The 22,947-nt window shown below is 43.8% G+C and overlaps 1 protein-coding gene across 1 annotated transcript in view; it reads left to right on the top strand.

The window, feature by feature from the left end:
* The window catches only part of LOC126298731 (DEP domain-containing protein 1A-like), a 108,684-nt gene that overhangs the window by 40,788 nt on the left and 44,949 nt on the right, over positions 1-22,947 (top strand). Inside the window, exons 2-3 of the mRNA XM_049990171.1 lie at positions 6,519-6,787; positions 12,822-14,228. Coding sequence (XP_049846128.1) covers positions 6,519-6,787; positions 12,822-14,228 — 1,676 coding nt within the window. The remainder of the gene's footprint in view (positions 1-6,518; positions 6,788-12,821; positions 14,229-22,947) is intronic.

Genomic DNA, 22,947 nt, shown 5'->3' with positions numbered 1-22,947 from the left:
TTTTGGAGGACCTCTTGACTTCTCACGGGCTGTGCATCCTCTACACGGGTACTCACACACATTCCTCTACTGCTACTGGGTCATTATCAGCTATCGACTTCTCTTTCTATTCCTCTGCCCCCGTTGACTCTGTTCAGTGGGTGGTCATTCATGACCTTCATTCCAGTGACCACTTCCCAATCCATCTTCATCTACTAAATGACTCACCACCTAAAGTTAAGCCCCCAAAATGGATGGTCAGCAGGGCTAACTGGATGCCTTTCAGCCAGCTGACTGTGTTTGAACACTGCGTCAGCATCCGAGAATGGGTGGTTAACATCACACGAGTGATCCATCGTGCCACTGACCTATCCATCCCACATTCCTCAGGTCATCTTAGGAGGCGACCAGTACCTTGATGGACAGATGAGTACCGTTATATGATGTGGAAAAGGTGTGCGGCTCTTCGACATTTTAAATGCTGACTGACAGCAGACAACCTTAGGGCCTTTCGAGTCATGAGGGCCAAGGCTAGACATGTCATTAGGGAGAGTAAGAAAAGGTCATGGCAAGCGTTACTGGACTCCATCAATTGTTGTACTACTTCTATGAAAGTGTGGGAAGCCTACCCGGAGGACCTCCGCCAAACGCAGACTTTTACCGATAGCAGTGGTGCTAAAATGGGGGTGCCTCCAAACAACACCCAGACACATTGCTCAGATGCTGGCCGAACATTTTGCACAAACTACTGCCAATACACGCCAGGATCCAGTGTTTCGTCACTAGCATATGACTGTAGAGAGGGAAAAGTTGGACTTCAGGTCCAACAGTTGTGAGGCCTACAACTCTCCTTTCTCCATGTGGAAGCTCGAATCAACACACAGATTTGTGACACTAAACCCGGTCATGACCAAATCTGTTACTGCATGCTTCGAGATTTGCCAGTAGCATCAAAGGAAACCCTCCTCGAATGCTTTTAATCTAATATGGCAGACAGGCAACTTTCCCAACTCGTGGAGGGAGGCAATTCTAATCCCACTCCTCAAACCAGGAAAGGACTGCACATGCCCCAGTAGTTATTGGAGTATCGGCCTTAACAAGCTGTGTAGGAAAGACCTTGGAGAGAATGGTTAACCATCATCTGGTCTGGTTGTTAGAGGCCAGGCAACTCCTTAGCCACTCTCAGTGTGGATTCTGAAGGTATCAGTCTACTGTCGACAATCTGACCCTCCTAGAGGTGCCTATTGAGCAGGGTTTCCTCCATAAGCATCACTGTATGGGCATATTCTTAGATATAAGTAAGACATACGATACTACTTGGAGAAACTGTATTCTCACATAACTGCAGCAATGGGGCTTTCGTGGCCACTCCCCCTTCTTCATACAGTCTTTTTCCTCCTGTCTCAGCAGTTTTTTTAAGACCTGAGTTGGTGACATGCTGTCTGATCGATTTGAGCAGGAGAATGGTGTTCCTCAGGGCAGTGTTTTAAGTGGTACTCTCTTTGCCGTAGCCATCAACAGTATGACATCTACGGTAAGGAGTCCTGTACAGTGCTCCATATTTGTAGACAATTTTGCTGTTTTCTGTTCCTCCTCCAGTGTTGCAACAGCGAGCTGTCATTTGCAGCTTATGATGCGGAGGTTAGGGGAGAGGACCGCAAAGATAGGTTTCCAGTTGTCCGCAGATAAGTCTGTGTGTATTCATTTTAATCATTCTCGTCGTCTTTTTAATTTGCCTGTCGTGAATATGGGGGATACCATCCTACATTTTAGAGAGACATTGCGGTTTCTGGACCTCATTTTTGACTACATCTACATTGTTATTCTACAATTCACACTTAAGTGCCTGGCAGAGGGTTCATCGAACCATTTTCATACTACTTATCTACCATTCTACTCTCGAATGGGGCGTGGGGAAAAAGGAACACCTAAATCTTTCCGTTCGAGCTCTGGTTTCTCTTATTTTATTATGATGATCATTTCTCCCTACGTAGGTGGGTGTCAACAAAATATTTTCGCATTCGGAAGAGAAAGTTGGTGATAGAAATTTCGTAAATAGATCTCGCCACAAAGGAAACCGCCTTTGTTTCAGTGACTGCCACCCCAACTTGCGTATCATATCAGTGACACTCTCACCCCTATTGCGTGATAACATGAAACAAGCTGCCCTTCTTTGCACTTTTTCGATGTCCTCCGTCAATCCTACCTGATAAGGATCCCACACCACGCAGCAATATTCCAGCAGAGGACGGACAAGTGTAATGTAGGCTGTCTCTATAGTGGGTTTGTCGCATCTTCTAAGTGGTCTGCCAACAAAGCGCAGTCTTTGTTTTGTCTTCCCCACAATATTATCTATGTGGTGTTTCCAATTTAAGTTGCTCATAATTGTAATTCCTAGGTATTTAGTCGAATTGACTCCAAATTGTCGTGGTTACCACACCTGCGAGACCTGAAAGCCAGAACCCTGAAGGCACAGAACATCCTCAAGTGCCTTAGCAACAGGTCTTGAGGAGTGTACAGTGAGTGTCTCCTTCAGTTTTTATAGTGCTTTTTTGTGTTTGTGGCTGGATTACAATTGCACGATGTATGGGTCAGCAGCCCTCTTACTTGCGAATCATTGACACTGTCCATCATGAGGGTATTTGGCTGGCCATGGGTGCTTAGTGGACCAGTCCCATACTTAGCATCTTTGCTGAGGCAGGGGAACTGCCACTTACCATCCGGTGCCAGCTCCTCATGGTGCGTCAGGCATGTAAGTTCCTTGCAGCTCCAACTTCACCATACTGTTGCTCGTCCACCTCTGGAACGCCTTTTCTTGCAACCGTCCACAAGCCGTGATGCCATTTGGAATCCGCGTACAGCTTGTGCTGGAGTCACTTGGTGTGGAGCCAGTACGATCCCAGATCCAATGTTTTAACCGTCTGCCACCCTGCTTACTGGAGAGGCCCCGAGTGAGTTTAGATTTTGTGTGATACAGGAGAGATAGCACTCCTGCTTCTGTTTTTAATGCGATATTCTCTGATATTTTATCTGGGTACCATGACCATGTAGCTGTTTTTACAGATGGGTCTAACTGGAGAGAAGGAGGGGGGGGGGGGGGGGGGGTGATGGCGACTCTGTTGGTTGCTCTTTTGTTTTCCCAGATCATGTCCTCAATGTCAGACTACCTCCAGAATTTACTGTCTTCGACACAGAGTTATATGCAACCTTGCAAGCACTAGAACAGATGAGACCTTCTCCTGGTGTTAGATTTCTCTTCTGCTCAGATTCTCTGAGTGCCCTTTTCTCTCTCCAAAGTTTTTACTCAGCAGATACAGTACCCAGAATATCCAGGATGCCCTCCTATAACTAAAACTGAGAAAGGAGGTGTCTTTCTGCTGGGTACATAGGCACATTGGAATTGCAGGGAATGAAAGGGCAGACTGAGCAGCCAAGGGTGCGTGTCATGAACCTCTGGTATTTTGGTGTGCTTCCAGCCATGTCAGTAAGACGAGGTCCTTGTTACTCATCTTCACATAGGCCACAGCCCTGTGACACATGGATTGTTAATCCGGCGAGAGGACTCTCCAATGTGTGGCGCTTGTGGCGTGCAGATCACGGTGTGCCACATTTTATTGGACTGCATTTTATTTGCTGAGCAGGGGACTGCAGTGGATTTGCCGGTGGATCGCTGCCTATTTTGTGTAATGATCAAGTGAATGTGGTTAGTGTTTTAAAGTTTTGTGAATTGTCGAACATTTTTAACAAGATTTTAGGGAGATATCCTTAATGTGTCAAAGGATGGCTGGCTCAGCATAGTTTTTTGTAAGTGATCAGCCAGTCACATGTCCCTGTGCTTTTTAGTTCTTCTGTATTTTGTTTTCTCTGTGTTTTAATTTCTTAATCTCTTCTCTCCTAATTGGTTTTAGTGCATGTGAGAGTGCATGTGATACAGAATGACTGTGTGGTCATTTCGAGTGCATGCGTGTACAACAGTTTTAGTTCATCTCCACATTCGTTTGTTGTCATAAGTGTAAGGGCACTGATGACACACACACACACACACACACACACACACACACACACACACACACACACACACACACAGTGAACAGTTGCTCAATATAGTGGAGTCTTATAACTTTTTGGGACTGGGCTTTGATGCCCAGTTGACATGTCTTCCCCATCTTCTCCAACTTGAGCAAACATGCTGGTCGCACTTTAATACTCTTTGCTACCCTAGTAACATCAGCTGGGGGCACAGGCTGCTGTACACTTTTGGAGCTTTACAGAGCTCTGATCCTGTCCCATCGTGACTATGGGTGTCTGGCATATGGCTCGGCATTGCCTTCAGCATTGCGGATGCTGGATGTGATACAGCATTGTGAGGTCTGCCTTGCAATAGGTGCTATTTGGACGAGCCCTGTGAACAGCCTACACATGGAGATGGATCCATCCACTACAAATTAGCTGCCTATGACTGGTGCTCATGTATGTGATATACATTCACTGCTGCCCTGAGCATCTGAACTACTGTGTCAGTTTTCCTGGTAGCGAGATCCACCTCCCACAGTAAAAGTGCAGGACTGGATTCACAACTGCAGTTCACATAAAGTGAGTTTACACTGCCCTGGGTCTGTCTTGACTTATCCTTCAGGCCTGAATCATCTACTGACCACATGGTTTTACCACCTGTTCTTGACCGTCCTTTATGTGTTTCCAGCTGTGGAAGTTGTATACACTGTACACTGACGGCTCTCTGGTCGATGAACAAACTGGTTTTGCCTATACACATGCAAGGTGCAGTGAATTATACTCTTTGCTGAACGGATGCAGTGTATTCACTGCACAATCTTTTGGCTATTGACCAGTGCTACCCTTGACACTAGTTGGTTTTGACTATCCAGGGTCTCCTTTGTGATCTCCATCAAGTTGATCATTCAGTTATCTTTCTCTAGACCTCGGGCTACGTTGAGAGCCCAGAGAATGAACTTGCTGTCTGGTTGGCCAAGTTGGGTATCAGGATGCTGACTTTGGTTGACGGGGATACTGGACAGGACCTTCAGTCAAGTGTATGCTGTTAATTTTCGAGTCTTGGAACACTGATTCGTGTACTCTCGTTTCTCCAATCAAACTGCAAATAATGAAGAGGACCATGAATTTGGGGCTGTCCTCCATCCATGCTTCTCAGGGGGACTCTAACATGCTGTCAGCTCCATATTTGTCCACACTTGGTTAACCTGGGGTCACATTTTATGACTTGAGGATCCACTCAACTGTTGGTATGGTGCCCATCTGACAGTGGCCCATATACTACTGGACTGCCCTAATTTGTCCACCTTACTGCTAGACCTTAAACTTGCTGACATGCTGCGTGCTGCATCTGGGGCTAGCGGATAATGCTAGAGTGTCTGATCTGGTTCAATGTTTTACCCATGAAGGTGGTTTGTAGTCCTCTCTATGAGATAGGGCACATTGGCCTCGTTGGCTGCTTGGGGGTTTGGAGGGGTGCCTCGTCACTTGCTCTGACTACGGTCTCTGTGGTTGCCCTTGCTTAGTGGTCTTGGGCTGGCTCCTACCCTTCCCACCTTTCTATAAGTTTTTGTACATCTGTTGTTGATTTACTGTCTCATCATTGTCATTCTCTTTCCTGAGATTTTATCAGCTAGTCAGCACTGCTAGTTTTCTTGTGATAATGGAGGGTAAGAACAGTCTGGTCAGATGCTGAGAGCGTGTCTCACCTCAGGTAACATGTCCCTGAGGACACCACCTGCTTTCTGGGTGGGGCAACTCGCTCGCCTACACACACACACACACACACACACACACACACACACACACACACACACACACACTCTTCTACTTGCTTCCGTCTCTTAGTTTTATTGATTCTTGGTTACAACTGGGTTCACCAGGATTTGTCTTCTGCGTCTTTCCTCTCTAGGAACTCCTCCCAGCTTGGCACATATGCAGTGGAGGGACTGATGACTTTGTAGTTTGGTCCCTTTAATCATATCAGTGCAATAGAGTCCAAGTTGGGAGAAAAAAGATGAAGGGAAAAGTCAGAGAAATTAATGGTTGGAAAGTGTCAGAATGTTGTGCTAAATACTGTTAGAGAGAGAAAAATGCAAATTGGAAGTGTTAAATAGTTTGAAAATAGTGGTTTTCATTATTCCACTCTAGTATGGTGTCTTGGCCTACATTTATCAATTATCTTAAAATCTAGTTTTAATTTTATCTAATATTTTACATTCTTCATTTTCCTCTTTTTGTCCAATTCTGTAGAAGTTAACCACTGTAATAATGCTTTTTACCTATTCTTATTGCTATGGTAAGCTTTCAGTTTCTTTGTTTTACATTGTGTTTTAATTCTCTTCATTTCAGTTAATACTACTCTAGAATAAAAGTTATGCTGCAATCTAGAAGGAAAATATAAATTTTCTTTTCACTAAGAATCATTCAGTTATTGTTATGGGTTCACTGTGGCAATTTGTTAGCACTTATTTGTAGTGTTAGTTTTAGGTCGGTTGTCTAATTTTTATTGTATGTTTCATTTACAGTGGAGTGAAATGGTTCACATATTTTGTACTGGTGTTCCACTTAAAAAACATAGGCGCCACATAAAAGTATATGAAAATTGCTTCACTGCCTCAGAAGCTGTGTCTTGGTTTCATAAAGTATTACAGAGGAACCAAAATTTTGATCCAACCATTACAAAAGAACAGACCATTCAGTTACTTAACAAGTTCTTACATGCTGGAGTCTTTCAAAAGATGAATGCAACCTATCCATCAGAGAGTTGTTTCAAGGAAAATGGAGATATATATCAGTAAGTGATATTTTCTACTATACGAAAAGTGTTCCTGGTTCATTTTGTTTTATGGTGTAACAAGTATCAATACTGGAAGTTTTATTTTATTTTTTTCCATTTTAACACATACACGTGTGTGTGTGTGTGTGTGTGTGTGTGTGTGTGTGTGTGTGTGTGTGTGTGTGTGTGTGAGAGAGAGAGAGAGAGAGAGAGAGAGAGAGAGAGAGAGAGAGAGAGACTAAATGCAGACTGCTAATTGTTGACATAGGTATTATGATGCTCCCTAGCCTATAACTTTTAATGTGTTTGCTATTGCCCTTTCCCACCAGATTGTCTGCAAATTCCCAAAGGAATAAAATTAGAGAAAATGTAGTGGTCATTTGTTTCAAATAAACATATAATCTTACACAGAAAAAATAATTTTGCAAAAGGCACTTCACATTTACTGTGGATGTGAGCTAACGTTAAGCACTCAGCAGAATATTCATTCTGTGCTTGTGTTTAGAAATCCAGTGTTGAACTTTTCGTAACTGCAGAGGCATGTCCCGATACTGATTTCAGTGTGAAAAACTATTTTAGTATTTTGAACCTTGTCTTAATGAAACTTAAGATCAGTTCTCATGACCTTCCTAGAACAGTGGTGTCATGCTATTGGTTTCTATTTCGTTTTAAGGTTGCGGTATCCTGGAGACTGCACAGTGCATCACATAGTGTGTTAATCTTAGTCAACTAAAAATTCAGCTATCAGGAAACATTTAGTTTTATGTGGTTTCTGGAATTGCTTTGTTTAGAGGTGGCATTTGGGAAACGTTACCTGGATAATGCAGCTGGCACATAGCTTCTCAGCTTAATTGAGGTTGCATAATGTTACCACAAGCTTCTATTGTTATGGAGCCCACTACACAATTTTATATTGTTGTGTAGTTACAGGCATGATGCAGTAACACTTCTAGTGCCTGTTCGATGTTGCCATTCCCAACGTGCAACTGTAAGTTATAAAAATAAATCACAATGGTGTGTGCAAAATACTTGACATGTAGTGATTGCAGATAATTTTCATAATTACTTGAATAATGAAACTGCCACAGAGTACTTATGAAAAGCCTGGATTAGTGAAACATCTTTCTTTAGGCATTTGTGTTGGCACCAACTCGAGTATGTTTTCTAGTACTGTTACAGAAGCATTTCCAATGAAAAATGATTGAGAGTGGATAAACAGAATTAGAACAAAGTGAGTAAGCACTTTTGGATCAACTGGGTCAGTAATATCACAACAGTAATCTCAAACTAGTCCTCTCGAAAAATTATGGAAATTAACGAAATCTATCAGGTACATGTTTAAAGATTGTTAAATTCAATAATACATTTAGAAATAGACTTGGTACAATCTGATAAGAGCTGTCTCCCAATTTAAAATAGTAGAAGCATGTCAAGTAATTAGAAAAGGGTAGAATGGAAAAAAATGGTTCTGGTTATGTAAACACTGGTTTTGCCATCAAAATTTACCTCATTAATAGCTGAAATAAAACCTGAAAGTCAATCTCACATAATCATTATGCATTACTTGAACAACTCAACATTTTATGACCTTTCAAGGTGTGATTTTGCTTGTTGTATCTATTACAGTTACTTGCTTTCTGAAGTTGACAAACCACCTTCTTGTTTAATGTGTATGTATAGTAAAGAATTAATTTGATGACCATCCTGTCCACTTTGTTAGCAACAGTTTTTGCATTTGGGGAATGTTCTGTGGTGGTCATAATACCATATATGCATTCAACCGTTCTTCTTGTGCTTAAAAGGAAATAACTTTGTACATATTCTATTCACCCAGAAATTGTCATCAGGATAATTATTTCATGAGATTGAGTTTGCTTCAGCTCCAGAGAAAAGAAAGACCGTCTCAGTTGTTACCCTAGGTAGCTTGCAGGCCAATGAAAGTAAGTCCACCCCTTCCCACTATTTTCATGAAAATTCTACAAGCTGGAAGCTGAAAATTACTGCCATCACTTTGTTTCCTGTACCCTCCATTGACTGTGAAAATGAACCTATAGTTATGGACAGCAGCAGGTTGCAAATAACACAGACCAAGGTTTCATAGTTACAATACAGGCTTCCTCACCCTAACAAGCTCCCCATCTATAGTGCCCATTGCATTTGAAAAAATTAGTTTTCTTTGTAGCTATACACAATTTTTAAACAGTCTTTATCAGGTGTTGCTAAGTTCTCAGTAGAAACCTTCTTCCAAATTTCATTGGTATCCATGGTGTACCATACTTGCTAGAGGTGTTGTACATTCTGATTTGTTGTCCAATGAAGCAAAGGGAAAGACCAATTGTCAGGTATATGGAAAGGTTAAAGTTTCATAAAAGTCTATTTACACTGATGCTGAAGGTTGTGCTCTCATGTGTGAAAAGTTCACATTTGCAAGTGTAAAAATGACATCATGGTCATTCCAATTATAAACTGTGAGAAAGTGCTACAGTTTTATTAGAAAACTTTCACAATGTCCATTAGATAACACATGCTATTATATGAGTGATAATTGTGTGTGTGTGTGTGTGTGTGTGTGTGTGTGTGTGTGTGTATATGCTCATTAATTAAATCATGTGATGGACATTTATATATGAAACACATATGTAGCACACAGTCTGCCTCTGGTACTGGTAATAAAAATAATTGTAACTTAATGTCATGGTTAACTACTTTTCCAATGAAGTACACAATGTGAAATAAGTGCTTGTCATCAAATTTCGTTTCAGTTTCTCTAAGATGTAGTGGAATATCTGTTTTAAACCTATGGTGTACCTATAAACCTATGGTGTAACAGAAATCATTAAATTTGTGTATCTAGACTCATTTCTTCCTTGCTAAATCAAAACAAACCTGTGTCCTCCAACAAAAAAAATAGCCCTTTCCTTCAAATCACTAATAGTGAAAGTTTCCTCAAAAGTAGCAACAGTGCAGGTGTAAGACTTCGATCAAGTATGTTTGATCTGGTCGAATGGTAATGGTTAGCCCTGCCAGAGCACTTCCAACAGGACCGAGTTTGTAGCCAACTACTTCTGCATCAGGTCAGTGGAGAGTCAATTTGGACTCTGTGTCCAGGGTAAACCTAGACATAGCCAGGCATGACAGACTGTGCAGGTGTTGATGGACTGTTCATGGAGGTTTTTTGTTTGTTGGGGTCAATGAAAAGTCATTCTGGGCCTCATTATAAACAAAATTTTGTTTAATTCATAATCCCATGTTCTCAGTTAATATAGCAGATTCAAATTAGTTTGGCATCATATTTGACGGTGACAGCAAAACCGATGATGATGATGATGATGATGATGATGATGATAAGCAGTCACAGCAGCTGGATATGTAACACTATACTGTACTACCGACAAAACTGTTGCAGTTAACAGGCTTGACAATGTTGCTTGTCAGCCAAGTAAAAGATGGTTTCTTTTAATGTAAGAGTCTTGTGTGATAGAAACAGTGATGATAATGTAACTTAGAAGAAATTTAAACACTTGCACTTACATACTACAATTGTACAAATTGAAGATTTGTCAGCCTCGACAGAAGTCCTTTTCATGTCATGGAATTTCACAATTACTTCACCCACTAGATGCCAAATCTGTTTTTTGTATCCTCCTCCAATGGAGGGTTGGAACTGTAATAGTGGCAACTATTTATTTACAGCTCGTAAAAAATAGATATGTGTTTTAAAGTTTTACTGGCCTTCAAAGTAGTCACCAGCATTGTGTACAACCTGTTGCCAACGATGTGGAAGTCATAGGATACCCTTAGCAGTGCCAGTTGTTGTGTTAACAGTTCGAGTGGCGCGATCTCTTGCCCGATGAATTTGTAGCAGTTCTGAAGCGAACGCCGTGAAGTGTTTCCTTCAGTTTAGAAATCAAGTTGAACTCATTAGGCTTAAGTCAGGGGAGTGCAGTAGGTGGATTTTTGTTTGTTGGGGTCAATGAAAAGTCATTCTGGGAAGAAGAAGCGCGCCGCTCCGGCCAGCGAGGAGAAGAAGGGCACCCGTGCGGCCGGCGCAAAGAAGGCTGGCGGCGTGAAGGCGGCGACCGGTCGGAAGGCGGGCGCCGCCAAGACGGCGTCTGCGGCGTCGGCCGCTCCCGCGGGTGCGAAGAAGGCGGCTGCGGCCAAGCCGGCCAAGGCCAAGTCGCCGTCGAAGGCGAAGAAGGCCGCCAAGGCTCCGACGAAGAAGCCGAAGGCGCCGCGCTCGAAGAAGGCGACGATGACGCCGTCTAAGGCGAAGGCTTCGTCCAAGAAGAAGTAGTAAAAGGAGAGGGAAGGGAAGGGTTGGCGGTTGGCGCTTGACACCGTCGTCTCGTCTCGTCCCGTCCCCCAACCCCCGCCCTGTCGCCTAGTGCCCGGCGCGCAACAGAGGCTGTCGCGCGGTCCCGTTAAAGGACAGCCTCATCAGTCAAATAAATCAGTAACAGCTTGCACTGTACGTGCTTGAGCATTAGCCTGCAAAATGATGGTCAGGTTCTGCAGAGTGTGTCATCACTTCTGTTTCTAAGCTGGTCGTAGGTTGAGTTCCAAAAATGAACATCATAGAGACAGAAGTCCAACCCTCATATAACATTTATGAAAAGAGAATGATGAATATTATGTTGGAAAGTTGTAATGAATGTTGTTGTGTTAGTTCTTTAAAATATTGTCAATATATCCTGTGTAAATTATGTTGTGTCTTTGAGGCTCCAATGAAACAAAAACATATTTTATGAGTCATTTACACTGAAAAGCCATGAAACTGGTACACCTGCCTAATATTGTGTAGGGCCCCCACGAGCATGCGGAAGTGCTGCAACACGACATGGAATGGACTTGACTAATGTCTGAAGTGGTGCTGGAGGGAACTGACACCATGAATCCTGCAGGGCTGTCCATAAATCCGAAAGAGTACGAGTGGGTGGAGACATCGTCTGAACAGCACGTAACAAGGCATCCAAGATATGTTCAATAATGTTCATGTCTGGGGAGTTTGGTGGCCAACGGAAGTGTTTAAACTCAGAAGAGTGTTTCTGGAGCCACTCGTAGCAATTCTAGACCTGTGGGGTGTCGCATTGTCTTGCTGGAATTGCCCAAGTCCATCGGAATGCACAATGGACATGAATGGATGCAAGTGATCAGACAGGATGCTTACGCATGTGTCACTTGTCATAGTCGCATCTACGCATATCAGGGGTTCCGTATCACACCAACTGCACACGCCCCACATCATTACACACCCTTCACCAGCTTCAACAGTACCCTGCTGACATGCAGGGTACATGGATTCATGAGGTTGTCTCCATATCCGTACACGTCCATCCGCTCGATACAATTTGAAACTAGACTCATCCGACCAGGCAACATGTTTCCAGCCATCTACATCCAATGTTTGTGTTGATGGGTCCAGGTGAGGTGTAAATCTTTATGATGTGCAGTCACCAAAGATACACAAGTGGGCCTTTGGCTCTGAAAGCCCTTATCGATGATGTTTCATTGAATGGTTCACAGGCAGACATTTGTTGATGGCTCAGCACTGAAATCTGCAGCAGTTTGTGAAGGGTTGCACTTCTGTCACATTGAACGATTCTCGTCATATGGGAAAAATCCTCAGTTCATCGCTACCTCGGAGAAGCTGTGTGCCATACCGCTCATGTGCCGACTATAACACAACATTCAAATTCTTTTAAATCTTGATAACCTGCCATTGTAGCAGCAGAAACTGATCTAACAACTGCAACAGATGCTTATTATTTCATATAGGCATTGCTGACCACAGCACTGTATTCTGCCTGTTTCGGTATATCTGTATTTGAATACGCATGCCTGTTCCAGTTTATTTGGCACTTCAGTGTATTTTTCCTTTAAACTAGATTTAACTGTAGGATATTTTTTCATGCCGTTAATTTTTCAATAATACGTGCATACAATTGTGTCTGTTCATTATGCTGAAAGTATGTCAAAGGCAGTCAGCTGAAGCATAATTGATGTAGTTAATAAGAGAAAAATGTACAAAACTAATTTGTATCTTACTTTTCAGACTCTGCAAAAATATCCCTCCGTTTGTGGAAAATTCTTCTCTGCCAGTCTCTTCGAAGTCTTACCATGTTGCCTCAAGACTGATTAACTATAAAGATTCAATAACTGGCAAACCACAAAGTGATTCTTGCCACTATATTGTGGAGAAACCAGGAGAGCAATATAGTCTTAGTGGTAGACGGGAGATTTTATTGCAACAGACGTGCCACGCTCAAAGCAATGGGTTTATAACACGTAATGGATCTGCTTTTAATACAAGGGATGAAAAGAAGTTTTCACAGGTTCCACATTCTAGAATTGGGCCACACACTGTATACAGTAATAGAAACAATACGATATCCAGCACCCAAAGGTTAGGTCAGTATATCTGCCAAAATGAAAGCAAAAACGTGTACTCTCTAGGTTCTTCAGCAACTGAACAAGTGTGCAGTGCAACAGGAAAATCAACACACAATCAATATTTAAAACAAACAGTTGAACCCCAAAGGCAGAATTCATATCGACAGTCTAGAAAGCACACTTCTTCTGGTGACAGCAGTATTCGGAATCCAAATGGCATACATCACATGCAAATTGTGGCTGGAAATGATGTGTGTGGTTTAGAACCTGACCATAACAAGAGAAATTTGCAGAATTTATATGCCACTGATTTCTTGTTGGGCCCACAGAACATGCAGTCACACTACGACAGTGACTACTGTGATCTTAAGGGTAAAAATTTCATTTATTCAGATCCTTACAATAAAGACGAACCTCCTAATAAATGTTATAAAGGAAATTTGGTACATTCTAATGATAATACTGCCCAGAAAGGTTCTTCAAATGATTGCAATTTGAAGATGTATTCTCAGTCGGATGGCTCAGTTGCCTTTGATCACAATGTACAGAAATTGTGTCAAGATGACATGCCAGCTTTGAAGAACATGGTTAGAAGGACTTTGGGGGAATCACAGAATACAAGAAGTTTTGATTCTGTTGGTCATCTGAGCAGGCATTCCTGTCTTAGTTTGCAGGATACCAATAAAGTTACAAGTCAGAATGAGAAGTATTCTGAACACTCACATGCATATCGAGGTACCCACAATCCGAAACTTAATGGTAGTACTAGGAGAACAACACAAGGTCAGTCATCCCAAAAACATCAGTACGTCACAGAGAGTACAACTGCAGAACCCAGAAACTCTGCTTCTGAAGGAATACAGTCACTACCATCAAACCAGGAATCCAGGTTTTATTTTGGTGAGATTGACAAAAGAGTGCTGCCAACTACACGTAGAAGTTATGCTGTATTAACTACTGATGAAAGCAGTGAAGCTGACCGTACCTCACAGGCCTCTATTCCACCAGACATTTACACAAAACAGAACGGCAGCACTCAGTATATCTGGAAGGATCTGCTTTTTGAAAGGTAGGTGCTTTGACTGTTGTAAGCATCTATAATAACAATAGCTGTTAGCTATCTCACTTAACAGGCATCTTTCCTAAATTAATGAAATTATACTTGGAGATGATGTAAGTTGCATACCACTGTGTTAATAAATTTAACATCTCAAGTGAAATAATTATTTTAAAATATTGGCTAATTAAGCTCAGGTATTGCATGCAGGGGATGCAGCAGCTCTTATAACTAATGTATGTGACACAACCACAAGTCATGTATGGTGCTGAGCAGTGCTTTTAACTGTAATGTGCTGCCATGAGGGCAGTGAATATGAAGATGCTCGTGTTTGAGTGAAATCGGTTAAAATATATTGAATAATATTCAGCATGTGGTTGTGTTCTGTACATTATTATTGCTGTGTGAACATGACTTTACCACTTTTAAATGATTTTTACTTCGTCAGAGAACTTCTTTAACAAACCAAAAGGTCACTGTGACAGGAAAGGGAAATTATTGGCACAGGGGTAAGGAGGATTGTATTGTACTGCGGAATTACTTTTTCCCCAGGAATTTGAAACTGTGTGTTCTGTTATACAGTAAGTTACTACTACAAAATTTTACAATATTTGTAAACAAATATAGTGAAATAATAGCTTTACAAGCAAATACTATATCACTTACTACAGTTAGCTACAAACTGAAAAATATGTACAGAAACTATTTTGTTATTGAAAAATATGTTTTTGTGTATGAATAGTATCTACAGTTTTCTCCACCTTCAATGGCCATCTCTTTCTGTGGCCGTAAACTTAAACATAACTCCCTAACTCTAAAGATTTATTGGATATTATGCTGTTAATAATAGTTTCAGCACTTGTCTCGCCACCATTAATTCTTAACAGAACATTGTTGAGGAGTAGTAAGCAGAAATTAACAAAGAATCATTATTCTGCGGTTAAACCTATTCGTAATATCACAATATAGTTTATAATCATAGTGGATTCATGATAACACAGTTTTCTTTGTATTAATTTTTAAAGTAGGTGAGTGGGAGATTGAGATCGTGTTCATCACACACATGCAGTGTATCTTCTTTTCTTGCTTAACATTTGAAAACTGTGAGAGCAAATTGTTTTGTGTATGGAGTTCATTTAAATACAAATTTGTGTAGTAATATTTTACTGTTCTGTTGTTCACATGACAAGAATTTTTGTTTACTTCTCCGCCAATATTCATATTCATAAAAAGACACAGTTACTACATAAATTAACACACTCTAATAACCATGGCACTTTTTGGAGTGATGGGGTTTTGCATTATCTTGCTGGTGTATAGTCGTCAGTAGGGTGCTGTGGACAAACAAATGGTTACTCACGATCAGAAAACAGGTTCCATTATCACTTCTGGTAGGAAATGGTGGACCTTTCAGTGGCAACATTTCATTCATTGTAAAAATTCAAGCTTTACACCTGCCTGAACAGTAGCCTCTTAACAAACAAGGTGCGTGCCTTCATGTGGTTTTCAAAGTACGTATAACCAAACAACACTTTCAGGAACCACTCATCCCTCTCGAGACCCTTATTCCCAGAAATCTATTGATCAGAGGTCCATTACCAGCTGCATGGATCTCAGCCTGTAGGTCCCAGGGCTGCCCACTCTTCACCGATCCCCACACCCACAGTGGATGAGCCCCCTCAAGAATCTTGACCATCAAAAATTCTGAAAGAGAAGAATTGGATGAAAACTACTGTGGTGACCCCAGAGGCATCAGTTCCTTCCATACTGTTGGATTGTAAACCAGTGTTCATTGATGATGATACACTCCCATACCAGTGAGAAACAGTGGTCCTAGGATGTGACCTGTCCCCCTGGCCTCTTCACTCATAACCAGAACAACTTCCACACAACACTCCAATGGAACTGTAATCAATATTAGTGTCACCTGCTTGAATAACAACAAATTTCCTCATATTCTGCTATCTACTCACCAAACTTCACTGATGACCATTCTCCAACACTCCCAAGATTTCCTTGAATTCTGTCAAAATCATACTGTCCGTTGGAGGGCATCTGGAAGGTTCTGTGTATTGGGTTGCACAGGTGACATCAGTGACAGGATTCCCCTCCATATCACATTAGAAGCATTAGCGAGACAAGTACACGCAACCCAAGCAATCACAATTTGTAACGTTTATTTAGCTCCAGGCAGGCCGCGTACATTGAGATGACTGCCTTAATTCAATAACTCTCCCACTCTTTTCTCCTACTTGGGGATGTCAGTGCATACCCCTCTGTGAGGAAATAATTCCTCGACTCATAGGAGCTTTCTGATTGACCTGCTGCTTTCCGATCTTGTTCTGTCTCTCTTCAATAGCAGTTCTCCTATCCACTTCAGTGCCACCCATGGCACCATTTTCGGCCATCAACCTTACTATCTTCATGATAGTGACCTCTTCCCAGTGACCTGTCACTACCCAGTGAGATAGTTACCACATTGGGCTCTTCATAGAGCCAACTGACACTTACATACCTTCCTTGTCACCTTCCTTCCCTCTGTCAGATTGCACTGACGAGGTTGTGGGAGCCATCTTCAACACTATCACATTTTGCTTGGCACCATAACATTTTATTTACCCTCCATGACTAGGTCTTTTGACGCTCCCTACTGATTGTTATTCCTCATTTGTTATCCCTCAGATTATTTTGGGTTGCAATTAGTACATCACTCAGCTCCACACAGGTTCAAGAGTGGCATATCACAGAGTTCCATGTTGAGTGCTACACTCTTCCTCATTGCCATCAATGGGCTAGTGACTTCCATCTGGCTACAGGTCACCCCTGCATTCTATGTCAATGACTTTTACATGTGGTATAGCTCCCACTCTGTAGCCTTGGCTGAATGCCAGCTCCAGATACCATCTGAACAGCTTCTGCTTTTGAGTCTTACCCAAGGCTTCCAATTTTCTGCTGCAAAAACATGAGTCATAGAACTCTACTTGGGTACCCAGGGCTTGGACTTTGTTGCACAGTCCTGGTACATGGGACTCCTTTTATAAAAAGCTTACCTGGCTGCCCTGTATTCGACACTTAAACACCAGACTGTGAAATCCTAATGCTCTGCTTCCTTGCCTATAACCCCCCTCCCCTCTCCTCAGGAGGTGTGCTGCTCTTTGGTGGGTTCGTGCTTGGCTACCACAGGGCTTCAACCTTTGCAGCATCATTTCTCTTCTGTGTTGCATGTCTATAATCTTGCTTTTCTTTTCCCCTCCCTCGGAGAACATGCCTGGGCTGTTTTTGGAAATGCATTCTGCATTTTCGATAGTCAATATCAGAATACTCTCCACTGTTTTTCATTCCTTTTCTATTTCTTCGTTCATCTTCTCCTATCCTTCTTCCCCTTCCTGAAGGCCGGCCAACACGTCTGACGCGTAACAGGTGACTTGGTAACGAGTAATTCGCAGCTCCAGGTCGACAGATAGGATTTGCACATACCCCCTGGTACAGGCCAGGCAGAGTGAGGAGTTCCCCCTGTGGGTACGGGGGTTAGAAAAGGCCCGAGGTAGTCCTGCCTGTCGTAAGAGGTGACTTAAAGGGGTCTCTCACTTTTCAGCCCTATGAGTTCAGGTCCCATTCTATGGTTTGACCTGCCACTTTCAAAATTCTACAGAAGTGCGGGCCATATGCGAAGGGACGCCTTACTTGGTGCACAAGTTATCCATAGTGCCCTTAGATTTCATCTCATGAATATCTTGTCATGGCTTTGCATCTCTACCTGTGATTCAACTATTTGGGTGAGGTCACTTTCCGTGGTATGTCATCTTCTTCCTTTGTCTCCTGTCCTCTTTCGCCCCCATGATAATATTGGATTTCTCTGCACCGAATATCCACCACGGTATTCAGTCCATTGTGGTGGGGCCGTCATGCACCCATTTGATGATAGTCCGCTTCAGTAATGCGATCCCTGTGTTGTCAGGGGCTAAGTCATCTCTTGCTTGTTACTGTATGGCACCAGCGGTCTCTAAGAAGGGCAAGATCGAATGCAATGCCGACAGGTATGACCCTAAATTGTTTCCCTCCCTCGCTACATCATGTGAGGATCATAGGGGTACAGAGTGTAGAGAACCATATTTGCCTCAGTTTTTAGTCTGTAGTGGAACTGATGGGGACTTCTTTCTACTTACAAAGCCTCAATTTTTTGTTGAACACCTTGAGGATAAGTTTGTAGAAGTTATAGTGCTTTCCAAGATGCAAAACGGCACAGTCTTGATTCAGACAGCATCCCCAGTCCAGTCCCGAGCATTACTCGCCTCTGACAAGCTGGGTGATATTCCTGTTTCTGTCACTCCCCACAAAAGCCTCTAAAAGCTTCGTGATGGTCCAAGGGATCATCTTCCATTGCAATCTCATCTTGCAGTATGATGACGAGCTTTACACCAATTTAGAACGTTGGGGCGTTCATATCATCCAACGTGTTTACAGGGGACCCAAAGACAACAGGGTTGATACCGATGCCTTCATCTTGGCCTTTGAGGGTGATTCATTGCCTGTAAAGGTCAAGGTGATGGTTTACCGCTGTGACATTAAACCATTCATCCTTCCCTCTATGCAGTGCTCTAAGTACTGGAAGTTCGGGCCCATGTCTTCCCGCTGCACTTCCAGTACCACATGTCGAGACTGCGGACGTCCACTGCACCCAGATACTCCATGTGTGTCGCCTCCCACTTGCATCAACTGTGGAGAGCACCACTCCCCCTGCTCGCCAGACGGACCAGTACTCCATAAGGAGTGGAAAATTAGGGAGTAAAAGACCCTGGACCAGTTGACTTACCAAGAGGCTAAACGTAAATTTGAAAGATCACACCCCATTCTGTTGACACCACCATCCCCGTCCTAAGTGCCAGTTGTTTCTCACTCTGTGCCACGAAAAGTGTGCCCTCCGGGCCACCAGAATACATCCGCCTCCTTGGTGATAGGGGGCAAATCTTCCTCCGTTGCTCCCAAAGCACCTACTTCGGGAGCAAGGGCCCCCCAAACACAGAGGATATTTGTCTCCCCCTCCTGCCAGAGAATCAACAGCCTTCTCCAGCTGCTCTTGTGCGGAAGGGGTCCCTTGGGGATCTCTTTCCCAAGGTCTCCACTAATGCCACGGCAGACACTTGCCAGTGGCTCAAGAAGCCAAAAGCTGCTGGAGAAAGAGCTTCACGGTTTTCCTCCGTGCTTGAAAGTGCTTCGGAAAAATCTTCCCAGCAAGCCCCTAAAGAGAAGTGAGAGAGCAAGCAAACTAAGAAGTAGTCTGCTAAGAAACAGGACCCTCTGGTGGCCCCAACACAACCATTCCCTATCAATTCTGCATCTGAGGATGTGGTGATCTTAGCGTCCCCTGTGGACCTGGATCTCACTGATGCCTCATCCACCATAGAAATGCCTATAAGTACTCAATCGGTGGCAGCGGGTGACCCTGAAGCATAACCTGCCTCCTTGTGCGTTTCAAGCCTTCCCCACCTCACGATAACATCATCCTCCAGTGGAATTGTAGTGGTTTTTTCCACCACTTGGCTGAGCTATGGCAACTCTTAAGCTTCACACTTGGTTTCTGCATTGCCCTTCAGGAAACCTGGTTCCCAGAAATGCGGACCCCTGCCCTCCTTTGCTGTAGGGGATATTACAAGCACCATAGTGACCATAATAGTGTATCAGGTGGAGTTTGTGTCTATGTCCTGAAACGTGTATTTTGCTCCACATGCTGCAGTACCCCTAAACGCATTGGTTGCACTGATTGATCAACTCCCTAAACCTTTCCTACTTCTGGGAGATTTTAACACTCATAACCCCCTGTGGGGTGGCACCATGCTTCGTGACCAAGGCAGAGATGTCGAAAATTTACTATCACAATTCAACCTCTGGCTCTTAAATACAGGTGCCCCCCACATTTCAGTGTGGCACATGGCACATATTAGGCCATTGATTTTTCAGTTTGTGGTCCTGGCCTTTTCCCATCTATCCACTGGAGAGCACATGATGACATGTGTGGTAGTGACCACTTCCTCATCTTCCTGTCACTGCCCTGGCATCAGGCCCACGGACGCCTGCCCAGATGGGCTTTAAACGAGGCAGATTGAGAAGCCTTCACCTCTACTGTCACTGTTGACTCTTTCCCACATGGTAACATCAATGCTGTGGTTCAGCAGGTAACTACAATGATTGTTTCTGCGGCAGAAAACGCGATCCCTCGTTCTTCAGGGTGCCCCCGGGGAAAGACAGTACCTTGGTGGTCACCAGAAGCTGCTGAGGCGATTAAGAAGTGTTGGCGAGCTCTACAGTGGCACCCTTACTTGGAGCACCTCATAGCCTTTAGACGGCTCTGTGCCAGCTATTGCCAGCTTATCAAACGACGGAAACAGGAGTGTAGGGAGAGATACTTCTCAACCATTGGGTGCCATATGTCACCTTCCCAAGTCTGGGCAAAGGTCAAATGAGGCTTTGGGTTCCAGACCCAAAGAGATGTTCCCGGCGTTAACGTAAATGGCGTGTTATCATCCGACGCAAATGCGGTTCCCTAGCACTATGCTCACGTCTCTGCGTTGGAAAATTACCCCCAGCCTTTCGCACACTCAAACAGCGGATGAAAGGAAAAGCCCTCTCGTTCACTGTACGCCTCAGTGAACCCTGTAACACCCCTTTCACAGAGAGGAAGCTACTCAGTGCCCTTGCACATTGCCCCGACACAGCTACTGGGCCAGATCTGATTCACAGTCAGATGATTAAACATCTCTCGTATGAGTACAAACGATATCTCCTCATGATCTTCAACCAGATGTGGTGTGATGGCATCTTTCCATCACATTGCTGTGAGAGCATCATCATACCAGTGCTCAAACCCGGCAAAAACCCACTTGATGTGGATAGCTATCAGCCCATTAGCCTTACGAACGCTGCTGAAATGTATGGTGTGTAGGCAGTTGGGTTGGGTCCTGGAGTCACATGGCCTACTGGCTCCGTGCCAGGGCAGTTTCCACCTGGGTCACTTTACCACTAATAATCTTGTGTCCCTCGAATCTGCCATCCAAACAGCTTTTTCCGGACACCAACACTTTGTTGCCGTCACTTTTGATTTACGAAAAGCGTCTGACACATCATATCCTTGCTATATTATACGACCCTCTCTGTATGCAGATTACTGCACTTCGTACTGATCCACCAGTACTGGTGTTGCTGAGTGGCGCCTACAGGGAGCCATACACAAGGCACAGTCATGGGCTGTAGCCCACAGCTTCGTTTTTGGCAGCAAAGTCGTGTGTTATGCACGTCTGTTGGCTTCGTACCGTCAATTGGGAACCAGAACTTTACCTTAATGATGGTCTAATCACTGCAGTGGTGATATATCAATTCTTAGGACTGGTTTTCGATGCCAGAGTGACGTGGCTTCCTTACCTTTGTCAGCTTAAGTGAGAGTGCTGGCAGCACCTCAATGCCCTCCGCTGCCTGAGCAACACCAACTGGGGTGCAGATCGCTCTACGCTGCTGCAGCTCTACAGAGCCCTTGCTCAATCCTGCCAAGCTGTGGGAGTCTGGTTTATGCTTTGGCAGCACCATCAGCATTGCGTGTACTCACCCCAGTGTACCACTGCGGCGTTCGACTAGCGATGGAAGCTTTTAGGACGAGTCCCTCCTGGCGGAGGCTGGAGTCACTCCATTGCATGTCAGGCAAGCGCAACTGCTTGCCAGTTATGTTGCACACGTTCATAGTTCTCCTGCGCTTCCGAATTACTGTTTCCTTTTCCCACCCATGGCAGTTCATCTCCCGCATCGGCGGTCCAAGTCAATCTCTTCTGTCTGAAGTGGAGTCCTTGCCATTACCACCCATACTCGACGTCCATTTGTGTATACCTAGGCCACGGCTTTGCCTGGACCTTTCACATGCTCCCAAGGACTCCGTTCACCCCGCGGCACTCTGCTGTCACTTCCTCTCGATTCTAGACACGTACTGAGGCCACGAAGTGGTTTACACCAACAGCTCCATGATTGATGGTCACATCAGCTTCGCATATGTCCATGGAGGACATATTGAACAGCATATCTTGCCCAATGGCTGCAGTGTTTTCACTGCAGAGCTGGTGGCTATATCTCGTGCTCTTGAGCACATGCGTTCATGCCCTGGGGAGTCGTTTCTTCTGTGTACTGACACCTTGAGCAGCCTACAAGCTATCAACCAGTGCTACCCTCGTCATCCTTCGGTAGCGACCATCCAGGAGTCCATATGTGCCCTGGAATGGCCCAGTTGTTCAGTAATGTTTGTGTGGCCCTTAGGAGATGTCAGAATCCCAGGCAATGAACTTGTTGACAGGCTGGCCAAACAGGCTACACAGAAACCACTTATGGAGATCAGCATTCTAATAACAGACCTGCATTCGTTTTTATGCGACCAGGTTTTTGGGCTTTCGGAGATGACATGGCATAGTCTCAATATGCACAACAAACTGTGTGCCATTAAGGAGACTACCAATGTGTGGCAGGTCTCTCGCAGAGCTCTTGGTTTTGTGTTGGCTCCGCATTGGCCACACTTGGACGACCCACAACTACCTCCTGCACCGTGTCGACCAGCCTCTTTTGAAGCGGCGCCCGGTTGACAGTTGCCCATATTCTGCTGCACTGTCCCACTTTGAGTGTCCTGCAACGAAATCTTCAGTTACTGGACTTGTTGCTACTAATTATATCTGACAACACATCATCAGCTGATTAAGTTTTA

Source organism: Schistocerca gregaria, chromosome X (genome assembly GCF_023897955.1).
Source record: "Schistocerca gregaria isolate iqSchGreg1 chromosome X, iqSchGreg1.2, whole genome shotgun sequence".
Classification (NCBI taxonomy): domain Eukaryota; kingdom Metazoa; phylum Arthropoda; class Insecta; order Orthoptera; family Acrididae; genus Schistocerca; species Schistocerca gregaria.
The sequence above is the reverse complement of the archived record's forward strand: the minus strand, read 5'-3'. Positions and strand labels throughout refer to the sequence as shown.